At 45.8% G+C, this 13,517-nt stretch overlaps 2 protein-coding genes across 2 annotated transcripts; both read right to left on the reverse strand.

The window, feature by feature from the left end:
* Positions 1 to 90: 90 nt before the first annotated feature.
* LOC119135615 lies at positions 91 to 2,309 on the reverse strand. Its single transcript, XM_037273373.1, has 4 exons — positions 1,683 to 2,309; positions 1,315 to 1,530; positions 1,058 to 1,133; positions 91 to 775 (listed from the first exon to the last, which is right to left on the reverse strand). The coding sequence occupies exons 1-4, from the start codon at positions 2,014 to 2,016 to the stop codon at positions 379 to 381; spliced, it is 1,023 nt and encodes a 340-aa protein (XP_037129268.1). The 5' UTR covers positions 2,017 to 2,309; the 3' UTR covers positions 91 to 378.
* A 121-nt stretch (positions 2,310 to 2,430) lies between these two features.
* Positions 2,431 to 5,942, reverse strand: il21r.1 (interleukin 21 receptor, tandem duplicate 1). The gene is made up of 9 exons (XM_037273299.1): positions 5,610 to 5,942; positions 5,381 to 5,467; positions 5,143 to 5,251; positions 4,865 to 5,040; positions 4,471 to 4,607; positions 4,146 to 4,350; positions 3,897 to 3,981; positions 3,494 to 3,587; positions 2,431 to 3,207 (listed from the first exon to the last, which is right to left on the reverse strand). Exons 2-9 carry the CDS (start codon positions 5,433 to 5,435, stop codon positions 2,650 to 2,652), a joined length of 1,419 nt encoding a protein of 472 aa, XP_037129194.1. The 5' UTR covers positions 5,436 to 5,467; positions 5,610 to 5,942; the 3' UTR covers positions 2,431 to 2,649.
* Between the last annotated feature and the right edge of the window lie 7,575 nt (positions 5,943 to 13,517).

A 13,517-nucleotide genomic window follows, 5' to 3' on the forward strand; every position in this document is an offset into this window, starting at 1 on the left:
GAGAGTGGTCTTCATTTGTCTTTGTTATACTGCCCCTAGTGGCCAGGTTGCGCATACCAGAAGTTGCAATGAATGAATCATGATGCACAATTTAAGTCTCCCCATTTTGTTTAATCGTACGTTTGATAAAGTATAACATTATAGAGTGCTACTTCCTTATCAAACAAACACATAGAAATGTTTTGAGATATTTGGAGGATGGAACAGAACAAGGGCATTTCCTCATTTCAATTAGCAAAAGTTGATTGGAATGAGGCATGATATACAGTATTTGTGCATTTGCCAGCGGAGACTAATGAAAATGAATCAATCTGTGCATTGGTGACGGGCGGGGTGGAGAATGAGTGAACGACCACCAACATGTCCTGGTGTTCTTTATCACGAACTACACAAAACTCCCTCCAGTCCCTCCCTGTCGTCCCCCGGCGGCTCGCGGTGGCGGTATCGCGGGTGTCCGCCGTGGTGGTGCTGTTGCGCCCTTTTCCTGGCGTAGTACCTCCTGGAGGAGGCTCGCCACGCCTCCCTCTGCTGAGCCTGCGAGTCGTTGGGCAGGGCGGAAATGGGCGTCCGCTTCCTGTTGCCTGTGGCCAAAGGGCTGCGGGGGAGGTAGTGGGAGGAGGGCGCCGTGTGGTGGGCGGGGCGCGACAGGGGGCCGGTCTGCTGGCGGGCCACCTTGCGGGCGTAGTAGCGTCTGGAGGCGGCTCGCCAGGCGGCGCGCTTCTGCTGCTGGGCATCCTCGGGCAGCTCTGCCGTGGGGACGCGCTTCTTCTTGCTCCTGAGGAGGATCGCGGATGACACGGGTCACCATTAGCACCCCGTTGCCGTGCCGCGCTCGTGCCGAAGCTTCTTCGAGACTTTACACAGGTAAGTCTGACTTGTTTTGCTGACTTATGTGCGACTCAACTGTTTTGACAAGCAAAACATGTGACACGTGCGGTAGCTCTCAAGCCTCTTTTACACTAAATGCTGCAAAATTGGCAAATTAGTGCCACGAGTACATCTGGGCCGTGCAAATGGCATATTTTCCAGGCACTTGTTTACAGTGTAAGGTTTTAACCTCAGTTGCTCCGCTTCTGCGACATGCGCTAGTCCGTCTGCTTCTTCACAGGTCATCACTTCTCTGAGCTCCAATTCTTAAAACACAAAGCAAAAAGCCATGTTGAGTTATTTGCTGCCACCTTGTGGCATCTATCTGTAATTACAAAGACCCTTTAGAGGAGGCTCTCAGTTTTTCGTTGTAGGACTCAGCCCCTCAGCACAGGAGGAACTCACCCATTGTAGACTGCGAAATAATAATCACTCGGTGGGCGTTACCTGCGTCCCAACAAGAAGGGGCGGTTGGCTCGGGCTGTTCCCGCAACCTTTCTTCGCTCAGCTCCCACTTGACAAGGACGGCGTCCACATTGCACGGTTCCTCTTTGACGGCGACGCTGCCCGCTTCCAAAGTGCCAACCGGGTGCATTTGGCTGCGAGGGGGTGAGGGGAGTGTCAGGGAGGGGATGTGGGACTGAGGGCTGTCAAAGAGACCCACTGTGGAGGGAGAATGAAGAGAGAATGGCCCATTCGCCACTTTGCAATACACTGTGTGTACTTGTGTACAGCTGCACGATTAAGTAGCAAACTTCCGAAACTGCTAAATAAATACATTTAAAACACGACTGAAATACTGTTTGCTTACGTACAGGAGAAACTGAGTTCACACGGCTGCTGCTCGGAGTCCACCTCTGCGCCCCCACCGCCGTTGCCCTTGTGCTCCCCGGAGTCCGGGCACCGGTCAGGGGTCACCCGATCGAGCGGCGTGCACGGGGCGCATCCCCGCCGACGGAGCGCCTGCACCTCCCGCTGCAGCCTGGCGATCTCTTTGTCCCTGTCGGCCACCATCCGTTGGTACTCGCGACTGCGGCCGCTGTTGACGCCGTACAGAACGTTGACCACGGAGTCGATCGCCAGCCGGATGGCTTTCTCCACCACCAGAGCCTCCTCCGGTCGCAGACTGGTGTTCTGGGACAAATTCATCCTCGTTTAGCTGTGGGGGACGAGGGAAGGGGATACTTTGGGGCCAGGAGCTAACGGCTAAAAACACCAAGGATGCTAATTTGAAGACAGAACGGCCGCTCACGCTAAAAGTCACATTTAACTAAACCTACGCCTATCGTCAACGGGCTAACATCTAAGCTTGTCAGGTTCAACTTAGAGGCGTAATTGTTTCAAATAAGACCTTTCCGTCCACAATCACTTGTCTCCTCCTCTAGTCTATCTTGTGGACACTTGATCAGCTGTCGGTTGTCACGGCGTTGGTGGCCGGCTATCACAGCGCCCTCTGGAGGCCCGGATGATTATAGTTACTATAGTAACAGCCCGGGAGGGAGGGACGTCGACATTGGCGGCGATGGTTAGGATTATTTCAGGGAAAACCTCAAATAACACGAATAAGGTATCCTGGTGTTTGTATTGGAAGTACAAATGTTTTTTTTAATCAAAATATGCTATTCTGATTCCAACAAAAATTAGATGGAAAAATAAAATGTCTAAAAAGTCATCAATGGAATGATGGAACTTATTTTCTATTAAACTCTGAGCAATATACCGTATATTCTGCTGTACATATAAAATTCGTTTTAAAAAAAATCAGTAAAACTAGAGGACTGTTCACTGTAGAGCGTTTCTTGAGTCTTCTCTGGCATCATTACACATCATCCACTGCTTGACATAGTTGGAACGCGAGTTTCGCCGCTCGGGTAGGAAATTCCTCGCCGGCTCTCCTGAGCCAGAGTGGGAGGGGCTGGTGCACTCCCCAAAACCACTGTCCACCGTGTCCATGTCCACGCGGGGGTAGCCATCGTCCGACTGCCGGTTGGAGGCCAGCGAAGCTCTCTCCGCTTCTTCCGGCCAATCGTTGAATAGCCTCCCTTGGTCTTGTCCGTCCACTACTGGCTCCTCCAGATCAGAGTCCAGCAGTTCCCTGTGGTTTGGATCCGATGCTTGATGATCGTCCTCTTCGCACACAATCACCGTGTGAATGGACACGTGTGCCAATTGTGCCAGCGGGGCGGGGACGAGGAGCAGGCATCCAGCGGGTCGCGTCTCATCATCCCCTTTGGTAGCGGCTTTGTGGAAGTAGAGCTGCTTCTTGGTGGTGGGCGCCATCTCCTCATGCGGGGTGTTCCCCAACATGTCGTGCTCGCTGAACAAGGGCCTCACCCATCCCTGAGACAGATGATAGCAGGATGCAAAGGAGACATTTCACCCACGTATAAAGACTCCAATGATAACGGTCCAAATCTGAAAGCCACCTGACTCAAAAAAAGTGGTACGTACGGGCCGAGGGCCAGAACTGGCCCATCTAATTCGGCTCCCTTAATTGTTCAATAGAATTAATTCATCGCATTCTGCTGTGGACAGAAATTGAGATCAAAATGCCTTCGGGCGTGAGGCCCTCCCCCCTTTGCATAACGCCTCCTGCTGGCCACTGGAGCCAACTACACCCTCTTACCTTGAAGTTGCCTCCATAGTCGAGGTAGAGCGGCTGGAAGAAGTCGTGCGGCCTGCACACGTACGAGCTGAGCGGAAATCTTTTCAGCAAGAAGCTGGCAAGAATCAAACACACGTCAATGTCGACCATCCCACACGTTTGTTTCTTCAAGTGCTCTATATATAAAGTCGAGATGCATGTTGCATTTGCAGCGTTGCAGTGCGCGACTTCCTATCTAGTGAAGCAACCGCTCTGCTTAGAAAGTGTGAAGGTGAAGCGGTGAGAACAAATATCACCCTCGCGTGCAGGATGTGAGCTGGCTGCGCCGCTGATGAGTCATGCTGTGTCAGAATCGACTTTCGATTTGTTGTTATATTTTTGGACTGCCTATGAAATCAAGTCGATCTCTGTTTGCTTTACTCACGGTTTTTGAGAGTAAACCAGCAGCAGCAGCACCCCGCCAAGGAGGACGAGGACGGCCAGGAAGACGTAGAACCAGAATCCTTTCACTAAGGCATGGGAAAAAAATCAACAGTAATAGCGGGAAAAGGACAGGGAGGGTTGGCAGGAACATGCTCATGCCGGGTGTTGGAACGGAACCGTTCCTCCATATTGCGTAGAAACACGCGCTTCTGCTGCACATGAATAAAATCGCAACGCGCTTCTTGCTCACCTGCGACACTTGCAGATTTTGTCGGCGCGTTTGTCGGCGCATTTGTCCACTTGGCGGTGGAGCTCCACTCGCTCCACGGGCCCTGAGATGGGTTACTGGGGCACAACTTGGCCCGGACAACCACGCTACAGTTGGCGTGGGGCGGCAGCTCCTTGTGTCCCACCAGGAAGTACCTCTTGTCCACCGAGAAGAAACGCGCCGGATCCTAACGGAAGAAAAAGTCAAACCATCTTCACAAGTCCGACCGAGAATGTAATGATTCGCCCGTTGATTAATTAAAAGTTTTTTCCCCCGCCCCATGAAAAAGTGTTGACTTGAGTTCTACCTGCAAGAGACCTTGTTGGGTTCGAATTCGCAGCTCATACATCAGACAATCGTTGTTGTCATTGGCGAGGTCCCACGTGATGTTGTCGAATCCGTCGAGGGACGTCACTCGCACGTTGAAAGGTGGCGGAGGTTTTACTGGTAGTTACACAAATGGAGCTCAACAAAAATAGTCCACATGGCAAAATTATATTTTTGCTATGAAGCAAATGGCACTTTTTTTTTTCTGCATCCACTTTGTGATGTTACAAATTGTGTGCAGAGTAAGAAATTATAGTTATGCTGAAAAATATTTACATTTCAAAATTTTAATTCAAATACGCTCTGTCAGAAATAAAGGAAAACAAAATTTGAATCGGAAAAACAAATCTTTGGTAGGGAAAGAAGCTACTTACCCACGTCGTAAAGCGCCCAGTCTGACAACTCGCAATACGGGTCTCCCGGCAGGCTGACGGTCGCCGTGCATTCGGTCCCGATGGCGGCGATGTCGTAGAGCTCCGGTGGGTACATGACGCACCAGGACTCAGGCGGCATCAGCCGGCAGCTGTCGGCCACGTGAAGCTCACCGTCGCTACAAAAGCGCACAGAGGAGTGACGACACATGATATCACCACTGCATACAAATCCGACGTGGATGATGACGTCATTAGAGACAGCGTCAGGTGAGGATTACCTGCAGTTGACGTCAAGGCGCAGCGGCTGCGTCGGTACCGAAGCGCACGAGCAGTTGAGGAGAATGTTGTAGTCGGTGGAGCAGGTGACGCCGCAGGTGGGCGAGTAGACTGCGACCGGAGCGTTTGAAATACACAATTTGCAAAATATCAAAGACTGAAAAAAAAACGACAGGTTGACCCCCCCAATTGCACACAGAAAATGGGGGCAAAACATTTACAGGCATCTAAACAACATACCGCCTTGGAGAAGCATCGGCAGGTTCCACAGCATCAGTGAAAGGACGGCAGCCATGAATGTGCTCGCAAAAGCAGGAAACCCAGCCACTAAAACAAAATGCAGCATATTTGAAAGGACACAAAATCCAAAATGACGAAGACATCCATTTCTGACTATTTCATTTTTAAAAGCAGCGTTAACAATCTTGAACGTCATTTGTACAACCTGAACACGAAAAGTAAAGCTTACCTTTTAAACTCTGAACGCCAAAGACATCAAAAAGCTAAAGACGTGCGAGCGGAAACTCCCAATTTAGTCCCTGCGGTGGCACCGGCCGCCTCTGTGATGTCAAATGTGGTTATGTCGCCTTCTGCAGAATGGCTTCCTCACCTCGCGTTGTGTCGCCGCACCACCGGGGCAGCAGATAAGAGTTGGTGCATGCATTTTCTTTTGCTTGCTTCTATTGTTTGTCCTTCCTGCAAAAGTAAAAGCACATCGTTGCAGGCACACAGGCAGACTTGGGATACTCCAGCACAACCTTTTCGAACGGCATGTAAATTTTGCCCTATGACTCAAAAGAAAACCACTGCAGTTTCGGTACTGAAATGATCCAAATGATGTCATCATAAAAGACCTTTAGTACACGCTTCCTCTTGATCTAAAAGCCTCCTTTGAGTGACTATAAAGCGGTAAAAACACATTTGTATAAACAGTAAGACTTGGAAAAAAAATACGTACTTTGACTTGTGCTTCTTGTGTTGATAAAGTGTTTGTATTCTATATAAGGCACTTTTAAGTTGGCTCTGTGAAAAGAAGGAAAACACTGTTTCTCATTTGAAATTGGGTCTTCCAAATAATGTGAATACTACGGAAGAGGATTATACGGAAGAGGATTAGGGCCAGTGAAGAAAAAAAAAACGATTCTGACTTTTTTCTCAGAATTCTGAAGTCAAAATTCTGACTTTATTCTCAGATTCCGACTTTAAAGTCAGAATTCTGAGAATAAAGTCAGAATTCTGACTTTAAAGTCAGAAAGTGGGAATTCTGACTTTAAAGTCAGAATTCGAGAATAAAGTCAGAATTCTGAGAATAAAGTCAGAATTCCGACTTTAAAGTCAGAATTCTGAGAATAAAGTCAGAATTCTGACTTTAAAGTCGGAAAGTGGGAATTCTGACTTTAAAGTCAGAATTCTGACTTCATTCTCAGAATTCTGACTTTAAAGTAAAAAAAGTCAGAATCCTGTCACCCCTCGTTTTGTTTTTCTTCAGTGGCCCTAATCCTCTTCCGTAGAATACAGTATTAGTGTAAGTACACTCTTTTGCCACTAGATGTCACTGCCTCCGCGTCAACGCTCGTCTGAGCCCTCCCGGCCTGCTTATAGCGAGCATCTCGTCTTTTTTTGGACAGAATTTGAAGTCATTCGGTATTCTTGGTTTATAGACGATTTAGATTTTCAAGTACAAAAGTTGCGACCGCCATTTTGCTGGCTAATAAATTAGCCGTTCTACAGGAAATAGACCGGAGTCACGAGACCAAACCTGATTGATTTCATGACATCGTACAAAATAATTAAGCATACAAAAGCAAATAAATTTACCTGCTAGTCGTGAGAGTCGGAAAGAGAACGACTCAATTTGGGGGAAAAAATCTTGCAAAAACCGTCTGTATTAATCTTAATATTAATCTGAATTACTTTACGGCGTGCCGTAAAATGATCGCAAGTGTTGTAACTTTAATAGAACTGTTCTGTAGAACAATAGTCCAAAAAATATGAGTAACAAATCAGGTATAAACATGTCAGTATTTTGAGGAATAAAATGTTATTATAACAGACACAAATCAAATGCTAATAAATTCATTATTCAATTCATTATTTTACTTAAGCTTCTTTGTTTTTACGATACTACTACTACTACTACTACTACTACTACTACTACTAATAATAATTATTATTATTATGACATTTATTATAAATATTATGTTATAATACATTATATAATAATAATAATAATGACAATAATAATATTAATAATAATTATTATTATGTAATTTAATAATAATAGTAATAATAATAATAAAAAGTATTATTATTATTATTATTATTACTACAGTAATCCCTCGCTACATCGCGGTTCGTTTATTGCGGTTTCACAACATCGCGGATTTTTTTTCCAAATTAAAAAATAAATAAAATAAAATAAAACTTCTAATTTGGGGAATTATGGCACGAAAGTTGCCCACACGCCAGCAGAAGGCAGGAAGTGCCCACTTGCGTACACTTGTACCGTTTTATAAAAAAATTGTTATAATAATAAGAGTTCTAAAAACATATTTACAGTGTTGTACCTGGTTATAGAAAAATTGTTATAATAATAAGAGTTCTAAAAACATATTTACAGTATGTACACTTGTACCTTGTTATAATTTTTTTATCATAATAAAAGCTGTTCTAAAAACATATTTACAGTATGTGTTAAGAATTCTCCATGTTATGTTATTCAGTCGTGCTTTGATTTGAGGTAGGGTGCTTTATTTTGAAGGCTGTTTTCATTTCCTGTTTCACGTTCGTGTACATACATATAACATATGTTACAGTGGTACAGCAGTCATTGACGATGTAAGTGGGTCTCCTAACAAGATAAATGAACGATCACATATGTCTAACCTTTAGGACAATGTCGTATTGCTCCAAATGTTGGTTTACATTCCTTCAGAGGTCCGTTTTCGCGGGTTAGCACGATCGCGAATTAGCATCTTTCCGCTAACTCGTTAGCCTGCCCAGTACTTCTTGTTACACGTATAATGTTTATATTTTCAATACTTATACAAACTTTTCTGTATGTTATTTACATGTTTGAAACAATTGTTTAATGTTCTAATAATAAAATATGCACTTAAATGGTTTAATATACATTTCTTGACACAAAAAATGTACTGATGAGCGTGTGACCCTACTTCGCGGATTTCACTTATCGCGAGTGGTTTTTTTAACCAATCATCCGCGATAAACGAGGGATTACTGTATTATTATTATTATTATCATTATTATACAAAACTACATTCACTGGCTGATTATTTGAGCTCATGCCAGGAATCTACACCTCGTGGTGAGTAGAACATATGAGAGTAAGGATTCCTATCGTGTGTGTGCGTGTGTGTGCCTAAACATGTTTTGTCTGTGACCTTTTTGTCAATTCTCAGAAGGTGCCTCCACAGGCACGAGCATTGGCGAGTGTTGGTGGAGGGTGTCAGAGGTACTTTCTCCCTCTGGAGGGTTTGTGCATGAAGTGACCCGCAAACGACCAAGCAAAGTGCTGGAGGTGTCTGAGCTGTGAGGCTGTAAGGCCGGTACCGTTTACACGCTTCAAGGAGGTGAGTGTGTGTTGGGGGGGGGGCATGTAACAAAGTACATATACTAGTCCGTTTTTCAGGTTTCTATTTTTAACTTGAGTATTTTCTTATTTTATGACTTATTATACTTTTGCACCCTATATTTGAAAACAGATACGGTATCTGTCTGATGAGTTTTTGTCCATCAATACATTTCACAGCCTTTACTTTTATTTTAATCAGTATTTGCCAGGGTATTTTTCTACACAAGTATCTGTACTATGATGTAAGTACAGAATGTAAGTACTCATTCCGTGTGTGTGTGTGTGCGTGTGTGTGTGCATGTGTGTGTGTGTGTGTTAACAAAGTGGGTTGCAGCTGTGCGCGTGCTTGTGGGTGTCTGTGCAAAAAAGGGGTGCAAGGTCCAGAGTGCACGTAGGGAGGTGGTAAACACAGGTCGGGAAGTGTTGAAGCGTAACATTTCTCTGGCCGGCCGTTCATCCGAGCACTCCTTCCTCGGTTGTCGGGCCAGACGCAGCAGCGATGGCAATTTGTGCGATTTCACAGCTCAGCGCATCCCTAAAACTCTTGACAGCCGCGCTCTGGCGCGCCTTTGACTGGGCGTGGCCGGGAAGCGGCTGGGCCAATGAGCTGGCGGGGAGAAAGAGGAAGGAGTGTTGTGATGGAGGAGCAGACTCGACGGGTATGTTGGAATTTGAAGATGGGGCAAAAGTTGAGGGGCTCATCACCGTCCGCTTGCTATCATTTTGGTGGGAAAATGTTTTTGGAATGATCAGAGCAGTCAATGTCACTTGTGCCCCGGCTGATTGCGCAAATTAAACTCCAACCAAGCTTTGTTAAGCGGCCAGGCATTGTTTGAAGTCACATTTGAACAACTGCGTCCAATCGCCTAATCTCACTTTTTGGATTACTCTCAGTTGGAGGAGTTTTTGAAGCTTGGCATTTCAGGGGGGGGGACCGTGCCCTTTAAAAGGCTTTAATCCTTTCATTGTCCACTCAAATGCTGCCAATTGGGTGGCCATTATGTGGTGCGGAGACACCACCGCTGACCTTCCAGGACCCCTCGTATGCACCCCCCTCGGAGAACAGTTCGGTCCTATTTTAAGTAAGGGCCACCGACGAGGCGCTGGCGTGTGCAGGGTGCCCCCGAAGCAAGAAGTGTAACAAAGTGGCACTCCATACGCCGAAGAGACACACGTTATACTCAGCCAGAAGTTGGCCATGGCCCAAAGGGTTGTAATTTGACATAAAAATGTTCATGTCTTCCAGTAGAGCTCAGTGCTGCTTAGTAGGATGTGGCACAATGTGGTACTGCACAAGTCGGCAAATCTGAATCCAGGCCTGCCTGGGGGGGGGGGCATTTGGCGGGGGCCCTTGAAAGAAGATGCGCTACAAAGCAGAGCAGATAGAGGCAGATAGCCCCCATTCAAGGGTTCTTCTGATAAGAAAGGTCGCCTGAGTGTTCTGTTTTGAGTGCGGGGTCAAGAGAGGTTTTGAGAGGAGTGGAGCATGTAAGTGTGTGTTGGGGAGGCGGCAGGGTGGACGGGCTGTGGGGTGGGGGAATCTGGACATCTGTTGGGGCTTTGGAGAGGTCAGCCACGGGACAGGAACCAGTCTTAATCCTCCCAGCTGGGCCCACAGGAGAGGATTTGGACCCGTGCTCTCTCGCTGGCTCTCAAAGCAGCAAAGCCACAACACAAGCTAATTGAGCTGCGCCGCCCGCGTTGGCACGGCGCCACTTCCTTGTAAAGTCCTGCGCCGGGGCAGCCGCGCTTCCTGTCACGATCAATGTTCGCATCTCAAAGTGACACTGACAAAAAAAAGAAAAAAACTGCAAGGATACATTTTTACTAACTGTTGTAAGTTTAGGGTTAGTTGGGTTAGGGTCAAGTTGGACTTTGATTTAGAAATCAACTTTTGGGCTGGGAGTAACTACCGTTTTTTGGGGCAGAATCAATTTGATGGGATTTTTTTTAAGATTAATACATAAATCTTATACATAACATTTTTGATATTCTACTTACAAAGTATATGTTGTTTTGCTCATGAATATTTCTTCAGTTCATAAAAATGATTTCTTAGCAAATGAAAAATGATCATTTCTCGGTAAATAGTCACCAAATCTTACTGCCTACTTTCGACATCTGTGGAGGGCGTTATCTTTGAAAGCTTGTGCTTGTTTGACCTTGGCAGAGGTCCATTCTCGTACAGATACGGGACCGCTCAGGCGGGTGTCATTCACCCGGAGAGCTATCCCCCCCCCCTCGCCAAACGTTAGAATGCAGGGCCGAGGGGGGTCAAGTGAAGGTTCTCCTCCTGAGCGGCCAACTGGAAACCTCCCAGGTTGGAAGGTCGCGGATAAGCCGCCATATTGGCCGACCAATCGGACGAGTCAAATTAGCCCGCCCCCGCTGATCCGCTCTTAGTCGGCCACCCACGAAGCGTCAGATGAGGCGCATGTGTGCGTTGTCGTCGTTAACGCGCGTCATGAAGTCGACTTGGCCGGGTCGGCAAAAACCTTCCGTCTCTCGTTTCCAAGCGTCCGCCGCGACCTTGCGCCTAAATCTGCATTTCGTAAGCACCAATTTATCCGCCAAATAAATTTGTCGGCGCCGTCGGAATGCGCTTAAGGAGCAGGGTTGTCGACTCGGTCAAAATGGCAGCTCGTAAATTGAAACCGCAACAAAAGAAATAAAAAAGGGCGAGGGAGGAGGACGGCAACGTTTCAGACGTACAACATGGACATATTCAACCGCCATGGGAACGGCAACTTGGCAACTTTTAAATTTCATCCATTTTCCCCATTAAAATGAACTCAAGTGCAATGAATCCATTCCAGCCTACTCATTTGGTTGTTGCGTATGTTTAAGAACGAAGAACAAAACTGACCAAAATGGATTTTTTGGATGCCAATGCTGAGTCAGATATTTGGCAAGAAAAGCATCGATGTTGTTTGTTAGCCTGTCTATGGCTTTTTCCAATGTGTTTTAGCATTAGGCTAGCACACCAAAAGTCCAAATGAGCTGAACTGTGAGTTCATAAACTACTTTTGTTGTAAAATTGGTTTATGGCGTTATCATCAGTGAGAACTTTAGCAGGCCATGGACTTTGTTGTTTTGTAGAAATAACGAGCCCCGTTCGGCAATGAAATATGATTGAAATCTTGCGAGTAATCCTCCAAGGAGAGGGCTAAATAAGAGGAACATTCCGCCACCACATGCTACATCCTTGCACCAAATTTGGTGGGGAATGCTTTTTTTTCCCTTTCAGTGTAATCCTGCAAACAGACCAAACAACTCTTTGGTGGAATTATGGAATTAACAAATAGCGCTCTGAGTTATCAGCCTCAGACTTTGTGCTTTTATGACACTGCGATGGCGAGCGTGCGCGTGAGAAACTCACACTTTATGTTTGTGGCCATAAATTGTGCTCATTTATCTCCTTTTAAAACCTTTTTAGTAGTATGATGGGAGGCTCAGACTATTTTAAAGCAGGGCTTTGGTTACAAAAACACTTTTACACGGGAGAGTAAAAATGATGAACTTTGATTTTATTTTAATCACATTGGCTCATGTTTTCCTCGGATCCAGAGAAGCAATGGGCGAAAATGCATGATATATAGAGAGTATTTCTTTTTTCTAATATGGCGCTTGGAAAACATTTAAACTTGCTAAAAACACTTTTGTGTGATTAACATTCATTTGAAACTCTTTTGCACCCTTTTAAAATGGGAGACTAGCGTAAGAAGACTCACAGACTTGTCCGAAAAAGAAGTGATCACTCCCGCGTAAAGTTAACGATAAAACTGTCACATAAAACAAATCAACATTGTATGGAAGGGAAATGTTTCACCAAACCCTTAAATGATGGTGTGACGGACTTGCATCAAGTCTAGACTAGAAAAAGTATCGCATTAAGCACAAAACAGGCATGGTTAAATTGAATGGGATCAATACTTGATCCACGTTTGCTTTGCTTTCATTTTCAATGCTGCCCACCTTGCAAATAATAACAATTTGCCAAGCTAAGCACACAGCCAATTGATGCAGCGTGACATTTGCTGGACTCACAAAGCACCTAGCTACGTAGCTGACTGGTATTTGCTTGTTGAGTAATCCTGCATTCGGTTAAGAAAATAAATAGACTAACTAGTTTGCTATGACATAATCTGTGGTTAATAGCAGTGCTTTTCCCATAAGGATTGCGGCCGAAGGAGCCTAATAAATGCGAGCGTCCATAAGCCGACTGTTGCGCATAACGCTCAGCAACCAAAGAACTAAACAAAAGCTTACTAGCGACATTCGCTTACGCAACCGCCGTTGGACGCCACATGAAAGGTCGTTGCAAGTCAGGCAAAGCAATTAGCCCGTGTTTGCGAAAATTTGCCACATGCGGTTTGGCACCGGTGCCGCGCCGGTACCAGGGGTCCATCGGCACAAAGCCGCCCCTTGAGCGGGATGGGTGCAGGCAAGCTTACATTAAAGATGCCTAAAAGCGGCGTGAGATTTACTTGATGTTGAACTAATTTGAAAACTGTCATTTTCATTTTGCTAACTAGGTAGCTAACTGCATCCTGGTAATCGTCGACTAACGGCCACTTAGATTTTTCTCAAGCAAGAGAAATCAAGGCAAGTCTCCGTCATTGTTGTCTTTGGGTTGAGTCATGGGGGCCTGTGAAGGAGATTGGGCGTGGGGGTCGGTCATACGTGAACTGTACATGACCCGGGGGGAGGGGGGCAATCCGAGTGTTTGTTTGGGTTGGAGAGAGTTCGCTGGAGATGATGCATTCAAGGAAATCAAGAGCG

This window comes from Syngnathus acus, chromosome 16, assembly GCF_901709675.1.
Source record: "Syngnathus acus chromosome 16, fSynAcu1.2, whole genome shotgun sequence".
NCBI classification, from domain to species: domain Eukaryota; kingdom Metazoa; phylum Chordata; class Actinopteri; order Syngnathiformes; family Syngnathidae; genus Syngnathus; species Syngnathus acus.

Bases quoted from the DNA above. Each gene is read 5' to 3' on its own strand.
- il21r.1 (XM_037273299.1), bottom strand. From the start codon at position 5,435: ATGGCTGCCGTCCTTTCACTGATGCTGTGGAACCTGCCGATGCTTCTC. The intron at 3,588-3,896 runs GTGAGTAAAGCA...GATTCTTGCCAG, and splicing joins CTGGTTTACTCTCAAAAACC to CTTCTTGCTGAAAAGATTTC. The intron at 3,208-3,493 runs GTAAGAGGGTGT...CATCTGTCTCAG, and splicing joins ACTATGGAGGCAACTTCAAG to GGATGGGTGAGGCCCTTGTT.
- LOC119135615 (XM_037273373.1), bottom strand. From the start codon at position 2,016: ATGAATTTGTCCCAGAACACCAGTCTGCGACCGGAGGAGGCTCTGGTG. The intron at 1,531-1,682 runs GTACGTAAGCAA...CTCCCTCCACAG, and splicing joins GTGTGAACTCAGTTTCTCCT to TGGGTCTCTTTGACAGCCCT. The intron at 1,134-1,314 runs GTAACGCCCACC...TTGTGTTTTAAG, and splicing joins CCCTTCTTGTTGGGACGCAG to AATTGGAGCTCAGAGAAGTG.